Source organism: Ursus arctos, unplaced genomic scaffold (genome assembly GCF_023065955.2).
Source record: "Ursus arctos isolate Adak ecotype North America unplaced genomic scaffold, UrsArc2.0 scaffold_21, whole genome shotgun sequence".
NCBI classification, from domain to species: domain Eukaryota; kingdom Metazoa; phylum Chordata; class Mammalia; order Carnivora; family Ursidae; genus Ursus; species Ursus arctos.
Window position 1 is genome coordinate 684,959 of NW_026622886.1, and position 23,730 is coordinate 708,688.

Consider the following 23,730-nt stretch of genomic DNA (forward strand, 5'->3'; position numbering starts at 1 on the left):
CTGAGCCGAAATCAAGAGTTGGACACTTCACCAACTGAGCCACCCAGCCCCTGGGGTAGCTGCTTTAGATTGGGGGTCCAGGTAAATCGCCCTGAGGGGCTGAGGTGGGAGTGCTATAACGAGCCAGCCTTTGAGATCAGAAGGCATTTTAGAGCATCCGGGGTTGTCAGGGGAGAACCGAGCTTGGTGGATTTGAGGGACAGAAAAAGCAGCGTGGTGAGGCAGTACTGGGTGCGGAGAGCGGGTAATGGGGTTGGGGAGGTCCGCAGGAGCGGGTCCCTGTGGCCTGTGTGAGCAGGGGTAGCAACAGAGCAACGGGACGAATGGGGTGCCATCTCTTGAAACTGGAAAGCCTGGAGGAGGAACAGGTTTGGTGGGGGAAATCGGGTGTGTTGTGTTCATGTTAAGTCTGAGACGCCTCTTAGACGTCCAAGTGAAGTAAGACCATTTCAGGATTAAGGAATTGTGATGGTTCCTTGCAGCTGAGGGCAGCCCTAGCTTCGCTTAGACCATCCCTTGTGTAGGTGCTGTGAGGGTGTGGGGTCCGCGCAGGCACCGAGGAGCTGCACCTGACTTGAGTCAGGTAGGCTCCTGGGGCGCTCAGACCTGCCAGGTCAGAGTGACTTGGGGAGTTTGAAGAGTGAGTGGGAGAGAAGTAGGCACACGTCAAGATCCACATCTTCCTCCTTTCCAGGCCCTTCCCTCGTGCCCTCGGACACACACGGTCCACTAGGAGCACCTCTTCATTCTCTACTCTGAGCAGCCCCTTCGCCGGGCTCTCGCATGCTCCTGCCCCTCACAGGTGGCCACAAGCAGGCGGTAGTAGTCGCACACCCGCTGGGGGCTGGGCGCTGTCCGAGGGAGGACTCTGCTCCATGGTGACGTGTCCGGCTGGGGTTGTATGCTGAGCACCCACAGTAGAGGTGGGGAGCACTGTGAGAGGCAGCCGTGTGGTTGTGTGGTTGTGGGGGGGGTGTCTTCATAAACTGCTGTTGCTTCAGCTTCGCCTCCTGGCAGGGCCGGCCTTTCCAGTGCTGCAGACACCCTTTCTTCATGAGAGCGAGTCACTTCAGGGCTGTCCTCTCTCCAGCAAGGGAACTCCATTCTCCATTCTCCCAGACCCACTGCATCCCACCCCCTGCTCTGGGAAAAAAAAAAGAGTGCCATCTATAGTGAATATGCCAATAAGATTTTGTTGGTGAGTTTTAGGAGACTACATTCAGAATCAACTTCCAGATTAACGGTAGAGAACCCCAGGAAATCAATCAATCTCTCTCTCTCTCTCAGAATTAACTTCCAGATTAACGGTAGAGAGCCCCAGGAAATCTCTCTCTCTCTCTCTCTCTCTCTGTCTCTTTCACACACACACACACACACACACACACACACACACACACACACACACACACCTGGGCCCTCAAAGGCTCTGAGACCACCAGCAAACACCAGTTGTTGCCTTTAGCTCTTTAATTTGACTTGGGAATTCTGAAATGCCATAGGCACTGATATATTTTCAAATAGTTTAAATAACTTTGCTAACGCCATCCCGTGTGTGTTGCCTTTGTAACCTAGTCCTGAAGAACAACCCATGTGATGGAGCCACCTTTTATCGCATGACCACTGTGCACTGACCCCGCTGCCAGAGCAGGAGGGCCACAGGAAGAGCAAAAGGGGCTCTTGTATTTACCCAACCGAAGGTCTTTGAAAGGGGTCATGGTTACTGAGTCTTGTAGGTCTCATTTTATCCTTGAATTATTCATCAAGATTGGCTACTTGGAAATTGTAATGGTAGGCAAGTCATTGAGCCTTTCCTGGCCCAATTTTTTAACCCTTAAAGTGGAGATAATAACTGGACTACCCTACCAGGTTGTTTTAAGGGATAAAATAAAATCAGTCTTAACAGTCAATTGTCATTTAAAAATTGGAGGTGGAGGAGGTCCTCCTCCAATTGGACGTTGAATTTGGTCAAGATCTCTAATCTTGGTCATGTCAGTTACAAGTTTCCATTTTCTTTCTCTGTTGAAGTTAAGATTAGCCTTTTGCTGAGTATCTTGTACTCTGGGTTAAGCCTCTAAAATAGAAAATAAAGAAGAAAATGTCCATATCCATGAAGCTGGATCGAGCCAAGAGTTCTTAAACTTTTCTTGGGGATACGAAACACCTGGGATGCTGCATGTTCAGTCTTTCTGGGTCGTGGCTGTAATTAACATGCTTCAGGTGCCTGACTAAAATCGACTCTGAAAACTGCACATTTTTAGCTAGTCCACTAAAGCCAGGTCGAGAGCTAGTGGATTAATTTTGGTAGCAGTTTCCACACTAGGTTTGGACCAGCTTTTTCCTTCTAGTGTAAGGTTTCTGGGAAGAAAGGTGTGAGGGTTCAGACCTGAAGTGAGGTGTCTCACGTGATCACCTTATGAAGTGGCCCCATAAAGCCCCCAGAGAGGGTTGTTGGGATCTGGCGGTTGGCTTTAGGGTGTGGGGACCCGCAGCCCTGTGGAGAGTTGTATTGGCGGTTGTTTAAATATGCCAGGACATCCTGGTTTTTTCGGGTTCCTTTTTGCTGGAGCTCTGCCCTGTAGAAAAGTGCCTCCCCTGTCCCTTTTCGGGCTGGCCCTGCCCTCGAAGAACTTGCCACTTCAGGAGTAGGGTGGCTTTGCAGATAAGGACCGTGACTTGTAACTACGTAGTTGTTCAGTTGAGAAGATGCCGGTGAGGACTGGAGGTAGGGTAAAAGGCAGGAAAGGATAAAAGAAGCCAAGTGCGAAGAGAGGCGGTAAGAATAGGGAAGAAGGCCTCCAGAGCCAGGAGTCTGGAGCTTCTGCAGAGATCGAAGTTCTCACTTATTTAGGCTTCGCAGATGTGAGATCCCGCTAAAGGGGGCCTGTTGTGGCAGCACATTTATCATCTCTGCCCCTGAAATCGCCAATAGTTCAACGTGAGGATCTTGTGGACGAGCAGCTCCCCATAACTGGCTTTCTGGAAGCATAGACCCCAACTCCTGGGATGAGCCATGGAGAGAGGAAGATTATACAGTGAGTCGCTTTTCTGGCAGGCAGTTTCTTTAAAAAGATGCCTTTCTAAACACAAAAGGTAATCATTTCTCCTTATAATCCAATCCAATGTTTGGGCAAAGGGGAAAATAAAATTAAGCTAGTACGTAGTCTTGTGCAACTTTAATTTCAGTGTTTCCCACTCTGTCCATAGCATTTATCTCTATACTTCAAGAAAAGGCTATTCTCTTTCTTCTCGCTGGGCTGCCGGGGCTCCTGCTTCTGCTGGGTGCAGCCTTTTCTCAGATTCTCAGCTGCTGTTCAGAGCCAACGTGCTAATTACTGCTTCAAAAAACCTCCCGGACCTAAGCCCCTCCTTTCTAACTTCTTAAAGGGCACAAATCTCTTTTTTTTTTTTTTCCCAGAAGATTTGTGTAAAAATTCACCTCAACAAAATAGATAATGTTTTATCAAAATCACAGCTTTCTTCTCTGGCTATAAAAGAAACCCTCTGATTAGAATTATTTTAATGGAGTATTATGTACTTGTAGGTAAGATAAAATGCAAACTGGGTATAGGGTTAAGTTTGCAAAGTGGGGGAAACCCACTTTGGTTAGCCCAAAGAAACATCCTTAGCAAAACCTGTGTGGATCTTTTGTTAAGTGGAATTATGAAGAATATATATTACTATACACTTTGTGTAAGAGAAAAACTAAGCCTTCTTCCGTAACACTTTAACATTCTAGAAAGAGGAGGGGATGAAGATTGGTTTTAACTTAAATTGTGGCAAGTGGATGCATTTTATTAGAGAAATTGCTTTGTTTTGCCCGCATGTATTTATTATTGCTGAACCTGAAGGCTGTAAACCCGGGAGAATTAGGGAATTATAGAACATTCAAAACCCACGGCAGGTGGCCAGTGTCTGCACCCGCCACATCCATAGTTGAAGTTCATTCCACGTGTGATCTTTAGAAACTGCCTCGGCTTTGTGGGCTCCCTGGTAGAAATAATCACTAGTCCCCGTACTAGTGTCAGTACGTGCTTAGAGACCATTATCATCAGTAAAGTGTTTATATTAAGACATATAGTTGAGGGGGGGGACTAAAGAGGGGGTAATCCTGTGCCTGCCCTGTTAAAAATGTTCCAATGAAAAGATAAATTTTCAAAACAAGTGCACATAAGTAGCAACATAGCTGCATTGGAAGTTTAATCGCTAGTGGTAGATTGTTTTAAAAGCCAGCTCTTCGTGGGGGTCTGTGGTGCTGCCCACCTCCAGCTTCCCACAGCCTTGCAAATAAGCCCAGAAGACTCTGGTTGTTAGGGGGCATCCACTCCATGTGGGACCACTGCTGGGACTTTTTTCCTTTGTTTTTATACAGGGTGTCTTAGGAGTACCCTACATGTCATTTCAAAAATACTCTTTTCCTTCACTGTCAAACACATTCAGGGTTTTGTTTGGTTTAGGGTCCCCCCCCAAGTCAGCTTTCTTAAAAGATTCTCCACCCTTGGGGTGCCTGCGTGGCTCAGTCATTAAGCGTCTGCCTTCAGCTCAGGGCGTGATCCCAGGGTCTGGAATCGAGCCCCGCATCGGGCTCCCTGCTCTGCTGGGAGCCTGCTTCTCCCTCTCCCACTTCCTCTGCTTGTGTTCCCTCTCTCGCTGGCTGTCTCTCTGTCAAATAAATAAATAAAATCTTTAAAAAAGAAAAGATTCTCCACCTCCTTCCGCTTTTCCCAGGGGGGTTTTATCCCCGATTTACTGTTGGGAAAGTCGAGACTTAAATGAATTATGTGGGCCAAGCTCATCTGGCCCGTGAGAGGCTGAGCCAGAGGTCGGTCTCCCATCCGGTGCAACCCCCACCGCAGTGCCACCTCCACCTCCAAGTGAAGACCTCCGAGGATCTTTTCTCCACCCCGGCTGTCTCTCTCTTTTTCTCATGTCACTCATGAAGATTTTATTTATTTTTTTGTCGGAGAGAGCACAAGCAGGGGGAGTGGAGAGGCAGAGGGAGAAGCAGGCTCCCCGCTGAGCAGGGAGCCCAGTGTGGGGCTTGACCCCAGTCCCCTGGGATTGTGACCTGAGTGAAGGCAGACGCTTAACCCACTGAGCCACCCAGGCGCCCCAGAGAGATTGATTGTTAAAAGCAAGTGTTAACTTGGGGTCACTTTGATAAAGCCTAGTCTTCACCTAGTATTGTCCAAGAATATTCCTAATAATGGAATCATCACTCTGAGGCAGTAGAGAATAATCAGTTTAATTCAGAACAGTGTAGACTATGGGTTCCAGAAAGGGTTTCTAGCTTTACCTTCAGTTACCCCAGAAATGTCTTTTGACATTAAATCCATTCCAGGTCATTCTACTTGAGATTTTGCTCTAGGTCCAGAACACTCTATTCTGTAAATGGAATGTTCCAGAGAGTGAGTACTTTTAGAGCTGGGGCTCTGTGCATCCTCTGCTCTTCAGAATCCTGCTGTGCACTGATGCCCGAAGGGCCCCCCTTCCACTTTCCCCGCCCAGTGAGGGCACCACTTGTGCCACCACACACCAGGCCTCTCCGAGACACATCTCACAGACCCCATTCTGTAGCTCATCCCCACGCCCTACCTGTTTTTTTCTCTGAAGTGTCTCTAAGTGCATCCTCTTTTAGCATTTCCACACCCTCCTACACAGACTTCCATGACGTCCCTCAGCTGGCAGTGATGTTGGCCCCCCCTTCCTGCTCTTTCAGAATTGTGCTTTGCCACATGCGCCCTCTGCACCCTGAGTGCTCGTTCCTACAAGGCGGTTTGTTCCCTCTGCTCTGGAAGACTCCCCTGCCCCCTTTGCCCAGGTGGCTCGTACTCCTTCACAGCTGCTCAAGCAGTACTCCCTCAAGAATGCTTTCCTGACCCGAGAGAGGTTGGCGTACTACCTCTAAGCTCTGGAGTCCTGTTTGCATCATAACACATCACAGACTGTTCTGGAAGTTCCCTGAGGGCAGACACTACCTGGACTTTGAATCCTCAGTTTGGGGCCTCTTTGCCTTGCCCATAGGCATGCAGTAAAAATGTGTTGAATGAGTAATAAGAAGGAACGATCTTTACATTACTGAAGTTGATACCATTTAAGAACTGAAATACCAAGCAAAGTCCACTGAGGATCAGAGGCCCCTTGACTGCAGGGTCTCTTCCAACCTTCAGAGACACCAGTATGGTTATGTTTGACGGAAGGTAAGGAGCAGGGAAAACAGCCCATAGAGACCAGGCAGATCCAGTTCTTACTCATTTTCCTCCGACCCTTGTTTCCAGTTTCTGGACTTGGCGGTTTTGTGCAGTAGACTCAGAATCGACATACTAATGAGGCAAATTAAAAGTCCCAAGAACCGCTCATCAGGAAGTCAAAATCCTTTCTTCATATATAGTCTAGTAACTTGCATTTTGTGATTCTGTAAAGAAGCACCAGCCTGACTTTCACTTGTTAGCCCATAGTAACCTTTACATCTGATGGAGAGAAACACATGTACCTTGTTTTCAACACACTGACGTGTGAAAATCTGGATTTCTAAAAGAGCAACAACAAAAAAGGTATATGTGATAGAGTCTTCTAGAGAAAAGACACCCTTGCCCAGTTGCATATGAGACCTAATTTTACATTATTTGTTTGCTGAATGATAAAATGAACAAATCCATTGTATAAAGGCGTGTCTACTCTAAATATATTCGTGTGCTCAAGGTTGTAGCTACATCCTGGCCTCGTCCGCTTGGCAGATGAAGTGCAGAAAGACTGGGAAGGACATTGTTAATGAAGAGAAAAGAGTCCTTTAATCGCAAGCCCTCTGGCCTGATTCAAAGCATCATAACTTTACTGTAAATCCATCTGCGGGTACAAAGGCTGAAGGAAGGGTATTCAGGGAACACACTCTCCTCGTGGATCAGGGATGTAACTAGGAAACTGCCGGAACAGCTGCGTGTTGACTTTGACCTTGATCCTGCTGTCCTGCGTTTTGCTCCACCTCCAGGGCCACCCCTCAACCCTGACTCGGCCACAGAGACACTTAGTACAGGTTTATAGTGTGGTTTGAAAAGCTTTCCCAAAGAAACTAAGAATGTCAGGGTCAGCAGCAGAACCACTTTTGATTGGGGATTTTATGGGATGGAAGTGGGGGTCTAAATGGATACTTCTAATTCTAGATTCTTTTTATATCTGAGAGATAATGATCAGATTAAGGAAGAGAGAGAGAGAGAGTGTGTGTGTGTGTGTGTGTGTGTGTGTGTGTTTTCTCCTGGTTTTGGTGGGAAGCAGATGACTGTCCCAGGGGGACAGAGGTGAGCTGTTAGGCTCTAGAGTTGGTGGGAGGGGCGGTACCACCTGCTGGGCCTCAGCCCCTTGTGGCAGCAGGGGATCTTGAAGCAGCAAGAGAAATTATTCTAGATCATTCTAATGTGAGTGAATGGGGATAGGCTGGAGAACCGTGGCTAGGAGCACGTGGCAGGTGACGCTGGTGCAGGCGGCCTGAGCCTGCTGTCCACATAACAGGCCGCTGGGGAAGGAGCTGCCGATGCAGCCGACTGGCCCACAGAGCACTCGTCCTTGTCCTGGTTGTGCTCAGTATGCGTTTTTTGGTGTCGTTTTCAATGCTTTGACCTCCTACAACTGTTTAATTACTACTTGATGGTGTGTAGTTTTATTCCTCCTTGTTTATTTAGTACCTTCCGATGCAAAAGTGCTTCACAAAACACAGAATAATTTCCATTATTTATAGCCAAGAGCTGAGCGCACACCCTCGGAAGTTGCAGTTGGACCGTGTGATGGGTGTTCAGGCCCACCTGCGGTCTGCTTGTTGCAGGCACGATTCTAAGGGGAAAAGTTTCAAAAAATTATTGTTTAACTTAGTTTGTCTTAATAAACTCGACTTGGTTTGTGTTGGGTCTAATTTTGATATCAGTAACTGCCAAAAATAAGATGCATTATAGATGAAGATATGTTTTACATATTTTTATAATTACATAATAATTATAAAACTAATAATTACGTAACTCTATAAGACATTGCGATTACTTCATACAACAACTTTATGAGGAAGGCAAAGTAAATATTGTTGTCCCCATTTTACAGATGATAAACTTGCTGTGCTGACTTTTTTGGCTTTCATATAAGAGCTGACACCCACAGGTTCTTTTTTCACTGGCCCTTGCGCTGCTCCAGACCTGGATAATACTGAAATTAGGCCATCCACATTTGTTCTGAAAAGCCAGTTCTGACCTGAAACTTTGTTTTCAGGTACACACAGCCTCTGGCCAGTGAGTGCTGCTAACATGACTGACTGGCTTTTACACTGGTATCCTAATTTATTAAGAGGTGTATTTAATGGATTCAGTTCTGAAATTAAGGAGTTTGCTAGAAAAGCTATGGGACACAAATGCATCTTTCAAACCCAGTCACTGCACCTCCCGTAGTGCCAGAGGAGAACTAGGCATCTTTCTGGCCCTCCAGGGTTGGCTTTGAAACCTCGGTGCTCTGGGCTGTGGTGTGGGTTCCAGAGGCTGTTGCCAAGCCCGTCGCTGGAATCTGAGAATGGCGAGCAGCAGCAAGATGCTCTGGCTGGTCTCGTGAGCTCTGGTGAGGGAACATAAAGAGATTATCTAGCTCTGAAGAAGCAAGGACCCAAAACATATAGGGTTTTGTAGGGATTGCTTTGGCCGACACCTTGAAGTGCTCTTGAGAGAAAATTGAGAGGATGCAGAGTTGCATCAAAGAAAGATGCTTCGAGGGCCTTAAAGGGTAGCTCCTCGTATGTCAGCCGTGTCAGTGCCGCGTAGCTAGAGTAATTGCTCTGGTGGCACAAGCTTCTGTCCTAGATACAGGAGGCATAATTAAAAGGGGGGAAAAAAGCCCTTGCTGGTGGCCAAAAATGAGCGCGTACCTTGTTCCACATTCTCGAAGCTCTGCCAGCATCAGCTGTATGATTCCTGTTGAAGAGTAGCCTCGTTAGTCTTCTCAAGCGCTCGCATTTGTCAGACGTTGCATTCACTCCGTCTGCCCACGTTTACAGTTCCTGCGGTGGGGACACAAGAGTGAATCTCACAGTTTAGGGGAGGTGGACAAACAGGAATAAGTAAGTAACATGAACACAAGCAAAGGTGTGTGCGGTGCGTGATAAAAGCCCTCTCAGGCATGGTGGTAAGAGGCAGCGCGTGTGATCGTCAAGCCTCGAACAGAACCGATCATCAACACTAATAATACTCTGACCCACATGCTTCGACTCTGAGGCTGCTTCGAGACGCTCGTTAAACAGCGATTATTCAGGTCGCTGTTACATCTCACAGGAAAGAGCCGCTCTGTGAATGAAGAGGCATGCAGAGCTCTCCCTCGGAGCTTCCACCAGGTGTGGACTAAACTGCTCTTAGGGGAGTTAGCTCTTGCAGTTTGCCGCCTCTGGTCAGCGAGCCCTGCCTCTGGGACAGTGACAAGGGCTGGTGAAAGGATCAGGGTGGGTGTTTGGCCACTTTCTGTTGTTTAACCATGTCCCAAAACTAAGAATACATTTTATAATTGATTTCCCAAGATTACAGTATCAGAAATGTCAGATTTCTTTTTTCTCTTTTTAAAGATTATATTTATTTGTCAGAGCTCAAATGGGGGAACGGCAGGCAGAGGGAGAAGCAGGCTCCCCGCTGAGCAGGGAGCTCCATGCGGGGCTCAATTCCAGGATCCTGGGATCATGACCTAGGCCAAAGGCAGACACTTAACTGACTGAGCCACCCAGGCACCCCAAATGTCAGATTTCTTAAAAATAACCTGTATTCCCTTCAGTAATACATGAAAATTTATTTAGAAGATTGGGCTCTTGTTTGAAAAACATACCTTGATTTGGAAACCATGATGGAAGCCCCACTGAGTCTCATTTGTGTGGGGAGCAGTATTACGTGGACTTAACTTAGCCTCCGCTAACAGCAGTGTAGTCAAAAACGAAGGACGTTTAGCTCTGCAGTGACTTTATTATATTATCTGCGTTACAGGAGAATGATAGTGTGATTTCTTCAGATAAAAAGTAAACAAAAATCCAGTTGGAAGTGGTATTAGCCTGGGTACTGATTTGGGGGTTAGAAGGGGAGAATAGAAACAGAAGACACTATAGAGATAAGTGTTTATATTCTATCTTTGGCGCCTGGCACATAGGAAGTACTTTTCAAATGCTGGATAGTTGAGTGAATGAGGGGGGACTAGCAGCCCACGTGGTACAGTACGAAGGTCAAGCTTGGGGTGCATCGAAGTGCTGGTACTTCTTAGTTACGTGATCTCCAGCAGGCCACGTTGCTTCTGTCTGTTTCTTGAACGAGAAAACAAGGACACTGATGACAGACCCAGTGTCCCTTCTAGTTCCAGTGTCCCTGATGATGCCAGAACTTGCCTAATAAAAAGTGAGTGAAATTGTGGGTGTTTCCACGAGGGAGAAATTGGGTACATTGAAGAATGTGAAAGGAAAATGTGAGATTTTCGCTGAAAATCCCCCCTTACTGGTCTCCTATCGCTGCTGTAACACACTACTACAAACGCGGTGGCTCAGAGCACAAAGCTGTTGTCACCTTACAGTTCCCGTCGGTCTCGGGTCTGTCACAGGTCTCACTAGGCTCAGGCTGAGGTGTCAGCAGGGCTGAGTTCCTTACTGGAGGCTCCAAGGAAGAGTTTGTTTTCTTGTCTCTTCCAGCTTCTAAAGGCCGTCCACATTTGTGGCTTGTGGCCCCTTCTTCCATCTTCAAAACCAGCAGTGTTGCAGCTCTCTGACCCTGCTCCCGTCACCACATCTCCCTAAAGCCCTCAACTCTGCCTACCTCCGGGAGGGCCCGTGTGACTAGACGGGAGCCACCTGCAAAATCCAGCATGCACTGTCCATCCCAGGGCCCTTGACTTGGTCACATCTGCAGAGTCCCTTTACCACGTCAAGTGGCAGGTCCTGGGGATGAGGTTGGACATCTTTGACATTTGGCGGGACAGTTCTGCCTGTCATGCCCTGTAATCTACATTGGTCAGTAGGGGACAGAAGTCTAGGGAAGAAGGCAGTAAATCACTCCCAGGACACCTGAAATCCTTGCTCAGTAAGTTGTGTCTCTCCTGGTCTTTGTTTTCCTCACCTGAGAAGTTGGGGAGTTGAGATTGAAGCAGTGGTTCTCAGAGTGTCCTGCGTCAGAAGTGCCTGGACACTGGCTACAGCACAGACTGAGCTGGGCCTTGAGAATTTGCATTTCTTTCTTTCTTTTTTTTCTTCAATTGTGGTAAAATGTACTTAATATGAAATTTACCACCTTAACCGTTTTTTTAAGTGCCAAGCTCAGTAATAGTAGATACATTCACATCGTTGTGCAACCTTCAGCCACCATCCTTCTCCAGAACTCTTTTCATCTTGCAAAACTGAAACTGTGTGCCCATGAGACAGTCCCCATTTTCTCCTCCCCACCCCAGATCAGGGCAGCTGCCGTTAGCTTTCTGTGTCTCTGATTTTAACTGTTCAAAGTATCGCATGTCAGTGGCCTCATCCAGTATTCGTCTTTTTCGGACTGGCTTCGTTCACGTAGCGTAATAGCCTCCGCACAGGTCCTCTCTTGTAGCAGCTGGCAGAATTTCCTTCCTTTTTAAGGTTGAATGATACTCCGTCGTACGTATGTACCACATTTTGCTTGTCTGTTCATCTGACACTTGAGTTGCTTCCACATTTTAGCTTTTGTGACGAACGCTGCTGTGAACACAGGTGTGCAAATGAGACCCTGCTTTCACGTCTGGGAGTATATAATGTTTTGAGGAACTGCCATCCTGTTTTCCTCAGTGGCTGCGTATTTTACATTCACACCAACAGTGCCCAAGGATTCCAATTTCTCACATCCTTACCATACTTGTTGTTTGGGGGGGGGGAGTTGTAGTAGCTATTCTGTTGGGTCTGAGGTGGTATCTCACTGTACTTTTGATTTGCATTTCCCTAATGATGAGTGATGTGGAGCGTCCCTGCATGTGCTCATTGGCCATTTGTATGTCTTCTTGAGAAATGTCTATTCGGGGCCTGAAACAGGTTGTTTTGTTGTTACTGAGTTTTATTTATTTACTTAGTCTGTATAAGATTTGCAGATATTTTCTCCCATTCGTAAATCACCTTATTACTCTGTCGATGGTGTCCTTTGGTGCATAAAATATTTTAATTTTCATGAAGTCCAGTTTGTCTCTTTCTTCTTTTGTTATGTGGGCCTTGAGTGTCATAACCCAAAAATCACTGCCAAACCCAGTGTCATGAAGCCTGTGTTTTCTTCTAAGAGTTCTATTGTTTTGGTCTTATATTTAGGTTCTCGATCCATTTTAAGTTAATTTTTGTATATGGTGTTAGGAAGGATTCAGCTGCAGTCTTTTGCATGTGGATATCTAGTTTTCCTGGCAACATTCGTTGAAGAGACTGTCCTTTCCCCCATTGAAGAATGGTCTTGGCACCCTTGTCAAAAATCATTTGACTATATATGCAAGAGTTTACTTCTGGGCGCTCTGTTCTATTCTCTTGGTCTATGTCCCTGTTTTTATGCCAGGACCACACTGTCGATTACTGTAGCTTTGTGGTAAGTTTTGAAATCGGGAAATATGACTCATCAGTTTTCTTCTTTTCCAAGATTATTTTGACTCTTTGCGGTCCTTAAGATTCCAAATGAGTATCAGTATAGGTGTTTCTATTTCTGGGGGGAAAATGTTATCGGGGTTGTGACATCGACTGCATTGAATATGTAGATCAGTTTGCGTAGTATTTGTACTTTAATAATATTAAGTCCTCTAGTCCATGAAAATGGGATGGGTTTCCAGGTTTCCATTTATTCATGTCTTAGTTTCTTTTAGCAGGGTTTTGTAGTTTTCATTGTTCAAGTCTTTTTTTTTTTTTTTAAAGATTTTATTTATTTATTTGACAGAGAGAGAGACAGCCAGCGAGAGAGGGAACACAAGCAGGGGGAGTGGGAGGGGAAGAAGCAGGCTCCCAGCAGAGGAACCCGATGTGGGGCTCAATCCCAGAATGCCGGGATCACGCCCTGAGCCGAAGGCAGACGCTCAACCGCTGTGCCACCCAGGCGCCCCTCATTGTTCAAGTCTTTCACTTCCTTAGTTAATTCCTAAATATTGTATTCTTTTTGATGCTATTGAAAAATCAAAAGTGTGTAATTTTCTTTTCAGATTGTTCATTGTTTCTGTATAGAGGTGGACCTGATATTTTGTGTACTGATTTTGTATCTTGCTACTTTGCTGAATTCATGTATTAGTTCTAACAGGTTTTGGTGGTCTCCTGAGGGTTTTCTACATGTAAGATCGTATCATCTACAAACAGATAATTTTACTTCTTCCTTTTCAGTTTGGACTTATTTCTTTTTTCTTTCCTAATTGTTCTGGTTAGAACTTCTTGTAATATGTTGAATAGAAGTGGTGAAAGCCAGCATCCTTACCTTGTTCCTCATCTTAGAGGAAGTGCTTTCATCTTTTACCATTAGGTATGATAATCCCTGTGGGTTTTTCATCTATGTCTTTTGTTATGTTGAGGTACTCTCCTTCTATTTCTAGTTTGTTTAATGTTTTTATCATAAAAAGAGTGTTGAATTTTGTTGGATCCTTTTTCTGCCTCAATTGAGATGACCGTGTGGCTGTTTCCTTCATATTGTTGATGTCATGTATTACACTGAGCATTTTTCTTGTCTTGAACCATCCTTGCATTCCAGGAATAAATCCCACTTGATCATGGCATGTAATCCTTTTAATGTGCTGCTGAATTCTGTTGGCTAGTATTAAGTTGAGGATTCTTGTATCAATATTCATAAAGAATATTTGTAGTTGTTTTGTTTTTCTTCTTGCAGTGTCTTTGTCTGACTTTGGTATCAAGTAATGCTGGCCTTGGAATAATTTTGAAAATGTTCCCTTCTCTAATTTGGGGGGAAGTTTTACAAGGATTGGTATTAGTTCAAGTAGTTCAGTCAGTGTTCAAATAGTCCAGATGTTTGGTAGAATTCACCAGTGAAGCCATCAGGTCCTGGGCTTTTCTTTCAGGGGGAGATTTTTTACTACTGATTCAATTTCCTTAGTAGTTATAGGTGTATTCAGATGTTTTATTTCTTCATGATTTAATATTGGTAGGGTCTGTGTTTCTGCACATTGGTCCATGTCCTCTAGATTATTCAATTTGTTGAGGTACAGTTGCTCAAAGTACTCTCTTATAATCCCTTTTATTTTTAAAAAGATTTTATTTATTTGAGAGGCACCTGGGTGGCTCAGTCGGTTGGGCATCTGCCTTTGGCTTAGGTCCTGATCACAGAGTTCTGGAATGGAGCCCCACGTTGGGCTCCCTGCCAGCAGGGGGTCTGCTTCTCCTTCTCCCTCTGCTCCTCCCCCTGCTTGTGCTCTCTCTCTCTAGCTCTCTCTCTCAAGTAAATAAAATCTTTAAAGAACATTTTTTAAAATTTATTTTAGAGAGAGGGAGAAAGAGAGTGAGGGCGGCACGACCAGGGGGGAGGGGCAAAGGGAGATGGAGAAGCAGACTCTCCCATGAGCAGGGAGCCCGAGGCAGGGCTCAATCCCAGGACACTAGGATCATGACCTGAGCCCAAAGCAGACAAACCAACTGAGCCACCTAGGCACCCCAATCCTTTTTATTTCTGTAGAATCAGTGGTAATGTCCCATTTTTTATTTCTGATTCTAGTAATTTGAGTCTTCTTTCTTTTTTTTCTAATTTCCTTCCAGCTAAAGATTTGTTGATTTTGTTGAACTTTGCAAAGAACCAACTTTTGGGTTCACTGATTTTTCTCTACTGTTTGCCTATTCTCGGTATCACTTATCTCCATTCGAATCCTTTTTATTTCCTTTCTCCTGCTAGCTTTGAGTTCAGTTTGTTCTTCTTTCTGTAGTTCCTTAAGTTGTAAAGTTAGGTCGTTGCTTTGAGATCCTTCTTATTTTTAATGTATGTGTTTATAGCTATAAATTTCCCCCTCAGCACAACTTTTATTGCATCCCAAAAGTTTTGGTATGTTGTGGTTTTCTTTTCATTCATCTATAAATATTTTTTTATTTCCCTTGTGATTTCTTCTTTGATCCATTTTTTGTTTCAAAGTATGTTGTTTAGGGGCACCTGCGTGGTGCGGTTGGTTAAGCATCCACCTCTTGGTTTCAGCTCAGGTCATGATCTCAGGGTCGTGAGATTGAGCCTCGTGTCAGGCTCCGTGCTCAGAGCAGAGTCTGCTTGAATCTCTCTCTCTCCCCCTCTCCCCCTGTGTGCACATGTACACACATGAGCACTCTCAGAGTCTCTCTCTCTTTCTGTCTCTCTAAAACAAATAAATAAAGTATTTTGTTTAGGTGCACCTGGGTGGCTCAGTCAATTGCTCAGTGGGGAGTCTCCTTGGGATTCTCTCTCTCCCTCTGTCCCTCCCCCACAATTGCTCATACGGTCTCTCAAATAAATAAATCTTTTTTTTTTTTTAAGTATGTAGTTTATTTTCCCAGTTTTGTGAATTTTCCAATTTCCTTTGGTTGCTCATTTCTAACTTTATCTCATTGTAGTCAAAGAAGATACTTTGTATGATATCTTTTTTTTTTTTTAAGATTTTATTTATTTATTCGACAGAGATAGAGACAGCCAGCGAGAAAGGGAACACAAGCAGGGGGAGTGGGAGAGGAAGAAGCAGGCTCATAGCAGAGGAGCCTGATGTGGGGCTCGATCCCATAACGCCGGGATCACGCCCTGAGCCGAAGGCAGACACTTAACCGCTGTGCCACCCAGGCGCCCCTGTATGATATCTTTTTAAATCTATTGAGACTTGGGGCATCTGTCTTTGGCTCAGGTCATGGTCCTGGGGTCCTGGGATTGAGCCCTGTGTCAGGCTCCTTGCTCTGTGGGGAGCCTGCTTCTCCCTCTCCCTCTGCCCCTGCTTGTGTTCCCTCTCTCGCTGGCTGTCTCTCTCCGTCAAATAAGTAAAATCTTTAAAAAAAAAAAAAAAAAGTAAAAAATAAAGCCTTAAAATTTTTTTAAATAAATAAATCTATTGAGACTTAATTTGTGGCCTAACGTGGTCTATCCTGGAAGATGTCCCATGTACACTTGGAAGAATGTGTACTCTGTTGTTGGGTGCTATGTTCTGTGTATGTCTGTTAGAGGAGTTCCTTTATAGTGTAAAGTCCGCTATTTCCTTCCTTCTGTTTTTTTTTTAATCCATAAAGTCTATTTTGTCTAATATTAGGATAGTCACTTCTCTCTTCTGGTTACTATTTGCATGGAATATCTCTTCTGTCCTTTCACTTTGTCCATTTGTGTCTAATGTAAATCTCTTGTATATAACGTAGCTGAATCATAAGTTCGTATCCATTCTGCCAGTCTCTGTTTTTTGATTGGAGAGTTTAATCCATTTACATTTAAAAGTAATTCTGATAATGGACACCTTCTGTCATTTCACTATTTTGTTTCCAGATGTCTTTTAGTTTTCTGTCTCTCATTTCCTGCATTACTGTCTTTCTCTGGTTCAGTTAATTTTTTATAGTGAAAAGTTTAAATTCCTTTCTCATTTCTTTTTCTATATATTTAGTAGCAATTTTCTTTATAGTCACCATAAGGATCATATGTAACATCTTAACATTATAACACTTTAATTTCAATTTATACCAGCTTAATTTCAGTGACATACAAAAACTCTGCTTCTTTGCAGCTTCAATCCTTTCAGGTGTTGAGGTCACAAAATTACATCTTCATACGTTGTGTACCCCAAAACATAAACTAATAACATTTTAAATGTAGTGTTCTCTTAAATTATGTAAAAAACAAGATTTGCAGTCACAAACCAAAGTTACAGTAATACTAGCTTTTACACTAATAACTTTTTTTAATTTAACTGTATTAGTCTCTTAAATCATGTAGAAAACAAAAAATGCATTTGTGAGCCATGGCTTCAGTAACACTTGCTTTTCTAATTGCCCATGTATTTACCTTTATTAAGATTTTTATTTCTCTGTACAGCTTCACCTGCAGACTCCCTTGAGCATATCTTGCAGAGGAAGGCTGGTGGTCATGAACTCCCGCAGCTTTTGTTTATTTGGCAATGTCTTAGTTTCTCCTTCATTCTTGAAGGACAGCTTTGTCAGGTATAGGAGTCTTGGTTGATAGTTTTTTTTCTTTTAGCCCTTTGAATACATCAGCCCACAGTTCGCTGTCCCAAAGTTTCTGATAAGAAACCTGCAAATAACCTTATAGAGAAGATTGCTTGTGACGATTCACTTCTCCCAACATTCTCTCTTTGGCTTTTGTAAGTTTGGGTATAACGTGTCTCACTGGAAATCTCTGAGTTTATCTTTCTTGGAGTTCATTGAGCTTCTTGGATGTTTATATTCTTGTCTTTCATCAAATTTAGGAAGTTTTCAGCCATTCCAAAATTGTCTCTGCCCCTCCCTCTCTCTTCTCTTTCTGGGACTCCGCCAGTGCATATGTTGGCCTACTTAATGTTTTCACTAAGGTCTGTTTACTTTTCTTTGGTCTTTTTTTTTCCCCCTCTCCTGTTCCTCAGACTCAATAATTTCCATTGTCCCATCTTCAGGTTTATTGATTCTTTCTCCAGCCTGATCCAGTCTGTCTTTGAATCCCTTTAATGAATTTTTAAATTTCAGTTATTATACTTACCAGCTTTAAGAATTTCTTTTGGTATCTTTTTAGGTTTTCTTTACTTCTTTACTGGTATTTTTATTTGTTTACACATTGTGTTCTTGACTATCTCCATCTCTCTTTAATTCTTTGGGCATTTTTAAAGCCGTTCTTATAACGTTTTTATCTAGTGTACCTGCCCTTAGGTCTTTGTTTCAGAGAAGGTTTCTGTTGATTTATTCATTTCCTTTGAATAGGCCATACTTTCCTGTCTCTGCATATGCCTTGTAAGTCTTTGTTAAACACTGGAAATTTGAACTTAATAATGTGATAACTCTAGGGGTGCCTGGGTGGCTCAGTCAGTTAAGTGTCTGACTCTTGATTTTGGCTCAGGTCATGATCTCAGGGTCCTGAGATCAAGTCCCATGTCAGAGTCAGTGTGAAGTCTGTTTGAGATTCTCTCCCTCCCCCTGCTCGTGTGGGCTCTCTCTCTCTGTCTCTCTCAAATGAATGAATGAATACATACATACATACATACATACATACATACGTAAATGTGATAACTCTGAAAATCAGATTCTCCCCCTTCCCCAAGCATTGCTTTTTGGGATGTTGTTAATCGTTTTGGGTTTGGTGTTGTTGTGGGGGTTTTTTTTGTTTTGTTTTTGTTTTTTTTTACTCTTGTATGCTATCTCTATGCCTAGGATCAGCCTGAGGTGTCAACTTAAAGTCTTCTCAGGTCTTTTCTGAGCCTTTCCCCATGAACACATGGGTCACTTTCTAATTGTATCCATATACTCTTTAATGTTTAGCTCTCAAAAGGGAAAAAGGCAAAAAATGATGGGGAGAGGGTGCCAGCCTTTTAAATCTCCTGGAAGTCATTTCAGTTTGAGGGGGAGGGTCTTGGAGCAGTGAGGGGAGGTACAACAATAGTGGCTGCCCACCTGTGTTGGTACCTCTGTGATCAGAAGCAATAATTGGCAATTAGAACTGAGATCTTACCCCCTGGAGGACAGGTTCTCTTTGCCCACCCTGGCTCCCACAAGCTGTGTGCAAGCTGCTCCGGGATCGCGTGCACAGCTGCCTACCACTTGGCGGGGAGTGGGAGACGGATAGCTGCTGCTGTGCTCCTAGGGGCTGAAATTGACCAAAATTAGCTGCTGTTTACCACCCAAGTCTTCCCCTGGAAGTTGCACGCCTACAACAGATTCCAGAGTTCCAGAATAGTTGTATCTGACAGATCCTGCCAGTGCAGTTGTTGTCCAGGAGGGAGACCGATTCCTGGTGCTGCCTACTCCCCCATCTTCCCAGAATCCCAGAATTTCCATTTCTAACAAGTTCCAAGGTTATGCTGATGTTGCTGGTCCAAGGATTAACACTGTGACAACCACTGAACTAAATTCTTTAATGTCGTTTCTCTAAGACCCGAGTACACCACACAGGGTCTTTCTCCTCTGGATGCAATGTAGTAAATTAATTGTGCTTTTTCACTGAAAGAAGCAAGCATCATTTTATTGATGTAATTTCTTGGTGAGGGGTGAATTTGCTGTCTTTATGCAAAAGATGGGACCCTTGGCCTGTGGGCTGGTTCAGGGCAGGGAGTATCGAGAAGCCCCGCAGGGAAAAGAGACATGTGTTGAGGTGGGAAGGAAATGGACCTTGTTCAGATCTGAGCTTGGTTGTTTCTTTTTCCAGTCTGTGAACTTAGGTGATGACAAGGCCTGCCCCGCAGGTTGCTTTTCATAGGTGGTCTGTGTCACATTTACCAAAAGCACTTTTGATGCAGACACTGTCTTAAGCCTGGATTCACACGTTTAACCCTCAAAACATCTCTGTGAGGTAGATAGTACTGTTCGTTAGGTTCATGTTTGCAGGTTAAGGGAGGAAAGGTTAGGAATTGGCCAAGAACACAGACAGCAGTGGGAGCATTCACCAGGGGGTCACTTAGGTTCCAGAGCCTACACACTTGACCTTATACAGCAGTGCCTCAAATATTAGGTATCTTCCTAGACCAAATATGACTATAAGTTCCAAAATTAAAAAGTGGTTTTTTTGTTTGTTTGTTTGTTTGTTTGTTTGTTTGTTTTTGAAGTATCCTCTCCCTTAACAGCTTGGAGATGGGATGGTCCTGGACCTGGTTAATATAGTCCTCAGCAGTGTCACAGAGGGTCCGGGTTCCTTCTGTCCTGTCACTGTGCTGTCATCAACAGCTTGGGCTTAGTGTTCAGAGCTGTCCCCTCATGGTGATAAGAGGATTGCAACAGCTCTCACCATCCCGCCCTAACTGCCTGAGCGAGCAGACAGCCTGTTCCTGCCTCTCGTCCCTTTTTAAGAAGGGTGAAACTTTCCCAGGAGTTCCATAACCTGTGGACTTTCCCTACCAGGAATGCTTGCTACACCCATTCATAAATGGCCACTACTGGGGCGGGGAGGGCCTGGAGCACAAGCCCCGTGGAGAGATGACCCAGGTCCTTTAGTAAGAAGGGCCTCCAGCAGGAACTGCTGCGGGTGGGCTACTGACACGTCAGCCACAGTCGTTCCCGCCAGTTAACAGCGAGACCTTGGTCTCGAATGTGCTCTGTGGCATTGACAAAGGTAGGTACAGTCTAGGGCTACTCAGAATGCTGCCAGTGGTCCTTGGTTTACTCCAGGCCACGTAATCTTCTGTTTCTTGGCAAGGTGTGAGGACACGTGGTAAACGTTTACTGATCATCGGCACCCAGAAGGATGTCGGTCTTCTGAGAGGAAGGCAGAGCTCTTGAAGGACATGGCTTATAGCCCTATTCCTGCCCCATTGTCTTTGGAGCAAGCACTTTTCCTCTGGAGCCCCAGGCACCTCATCTGTGGAGTGGGAAGGTTACAGGACTGAATGAGTGGGTTTCTGTCTGTGGCAAACGGCAGCACCCCTTGCACGGCGAGGCCCCGAGGAGGTGCTATGGCTGGCACTAGTGTGGTTCAGCGTCAGTGTCAGGGAAACGAGCCGGCTCCCTGTCATCCGGTGCCCGCTGCTGTGTGTTGGGGCGTCCTTCTGTCCCGCGGCACCATCCAGGTGAGCTGCACCTCCACTGGCGTTCCTGGCTGCTGCAGATCTGTGACCACACTGACTCCTGAGAGCCGGCCACCTGGGGTCTGCCTTTGCATGAGAAAAGGCGGAGAAGGGTACCCTTTAGTCACTTTGTCACCTGGCTGGCCTCACGAGGGTGGCATTCTCCACAAGCATAACTGCTGGGGGTGCACTTTCATGTTATTTTTCCGGGAATCAGGAACAAGTGTCTGTATCATTCAGGTAGCCTCATCGGGGTGTGCCTTGGCCACCAGAAGAATCTGCATCCTTCCTCAGTAGGGCCAGTTTGGTGGAATTTTACAAATGATGACTATTGTTGCTAGGTCATATTTCATATGCCGACGGATTGAGTGGTCGCCGGGGTGATAGAGACGTGCCCCACTTTAAGAAAACCTGTCCGCATAAGGAGGAACATCTCAGTTACAGAATAATGTCTCCCTTCGCCAGAAATCTGTGGCAGGTTTCCTAGTGCATTTAAAATAGGATTTGTGTATAAAAATACCATTTGCACACAGGAGCCCATCTTTTTTGAAAAGAGAAATATACTTGTATTGGGCATTTGGGATAAGTAGAATAAAAATAAAACCTTACAAATACAAGAACTAGAAACCAAATTCCACTTTTAATTCTAAAAGATTTATATATAACTCTACTATCTTACCCTCTCCTCCTACCCCAGACTTCCACAGCAGAAATAAACAGGCAAGATCTGGCATTTTAAGATGCAGGAGGAATGAGGAAAGGACGGGAAAGCATATGTGTGGGCGGGTGGACACAGGAGCACCAGGGACAAGTCGGGGTGCCCTACCCCACCCCACCGCCTTGTTCTGTTTGATCTATTTGTGGACATTTACGAGGCTGGCTTAACACGTCACTGCTGGATCCTTTCCACGGTGCGGTCCGTGAGTGGCGGTTAGCAACTGACCCGCCCAACCTCCCCCCCCAACCTCCCCCCCCTGACCTGTAGCCACAGAGACGAGCTGAGGTATGACAGATGGGGCTTAGGGCAGGCCTGGAGGAGAGGGGTGAATCTGGGATGCTGACATGCTGGACTTCTTTCTTTTCAGAAATGTTCCCACTGCCAGGAGGCAGGTGCCACCTTGGGCTGTTACAACAAAGGCTGCTCCTTCCGATACCACTACCCGTGTGCCATTGACGCAGGTAAGATGGACCGTGGCCCTCGTCCAGAGCACCCGAAGGCTGGGGCTTTCCTTCCTTTATCGTGCTTTTTGTCTCTTCTGACCCTGTTCTGTTTGTAAATTCTAAAGGAATGCAGAGAGGATAATAAAAAGGAGTGAAACAGGGTCATAATAACGGTTTTATTCGTATAATTCACACATGATTCACTATTTAAGTGTGCAATTCAGTGGTTTTTAGTATACTCACAGAGTTGTGCAGCCGTCATTACAGTCAATTTTAGGACATTTTCATCAGCTCGTAAATTCCTACCCATTAGTGGTCACTCCCCCTCCACTCACCCCAGCCCCTGCCAGCCACTGATCTACTTTCTGTCTTGATGGATTTGCCTATTCTGGACATTTCTTAGAAGTGGAATCATGCAACATGTGCTCTTTATGACTGGCGTCTGTCACTCAGCGCAGTGTTTTTCGGGTTTATCCACGTGGTAGCATGTATCAGGACTTCATTTTTATTGCCAAACAGTCTCTTAGGGATGTGCCATGTTTTACTTATCGTTCATCAGTTGATTCACGTTTAGATTGTTTTCCACTTTTGATTATTATGAATAATGCTACAGTGAACACTCACAAGTCTTTATGTAGATTCAATGTTTTTACTTCTCTTGGCTGTAAACCTAGGAGTGGAATTACTGGATCATATGGCAGCCTCTACATCTAAACCTTTGGAAGAACGGTCAGACTTTTCCAAAGGGTCTAAATCCTGTTACATCCTTCCAGCAGGCTGTGAGGGCTTCGGGTTCTCCGTATCCTCGCTGACCCTTGTTGTTGTCCGCCCGTTGTGTTCTAGCCACCCCAGTGGCCTCGCTGACCCTTGTTACCTGCCTGTTGTGTTCTAGTGACCCCAGTGGGCATGAAGCGGCATCTCGTTGTGATTTTGAGCATTTCCCTGATGGCCGATGACGTCTGACATCTTCATGATGTTCAGTTTATCCATTTTTTCTTTTGTTGTTTTTGCTTTTTGTGGCTTGTTCCTTTTTTTTATATCTAAGAAACTGTTGCCTAATCCAAAATCACAAAGATTTATGCCTCTGTATTCTCCTAAGAATTCAGCTCTTGCACAGGTCTTTGATCCACTTTGAGTTGATTTTTATATATGGTATGAAGTAGGAGTCCAGTCCACTCTTCTGTGTGTGGGTTCCAGTTGTCTTAGCACCATTTGTAGAAAAGACTGTTTTTTCCTCATTGAATGATCTTGTCACCTTTGTCGAAAACCAGTTGACCAAAGATGTATGGGCTTATTTCTGGACTTTCTCCAGTGCCGTACTGTCTTGATTACTGTAACTTTGTAGTAGATCCTGAAATTGGGAAATACGTGTCTTCTGATTATTCCCTTTTTCAAGATTGTTTTGGCTATTCTGGGTCCTTTGCTACTCCATATGAATTTTAAGATCAGCCGGTCTATTTCTATATTAAAAAAAAAAAAAAAACAGCCATTAAAACTCTAGCGATTGTACTGAATCCACGGGTGCAGTTGGGGAGTTTTGCCGTCTTACCAGTAGCGTCTTCCAGCCCACGGCCAGGCAACGTCTGTGCGTTTGTCTCATAGTTTAATTTCTATCAACAGTGTTTTGTAGTTTTCAGAGTGTAAGTTTTGCACTTGTTTGTTAAATTTATCCCTAAGTGTTATTTTTAGTGTGATTATAAATGCAGTTGTTTTCCTAATTTTCAGATTGTTCGTTGTGAACATATAGAAACACAATTGATTTCGTATATTGACCTTGTATCCTGCAACTTTGCTGAGCTCATTGATTAGTTCTAATAGGTTTTTAATGGATTTCTGTGTACAAGATATGTCATCTGCAAATGGGTAGTTTTAGTTCTTCCTTTCCAGTCAGATGCCTTTTATTTCTTTTTCTTGCCTGATTGCCCTGGC

At 44.6% G+C, this 23,730-nt stretch overlaps 1 protein-coding gene across 1 annotated transcript in view; it reads left to right on the forward strand.

The window, feature by feature from the left end:
• TCF20 (transcription factor 20) overlaps positions 1–23,730 on the forward strand; it is a 109,436-nt gene that overhangs the window by 72,438 nt on the left and 13,268 nt on the right. The window contains exon 3 of the mRNA XM_057316282.1: positions 21,726–21,819. Coding sequence (XP_057172265.1) covers positions 21,726–21,819 — 94 coding nt within the window. The remainder of the gene's footprint in view (positions 1–21,725; positions 21,820–23,730) is intronic.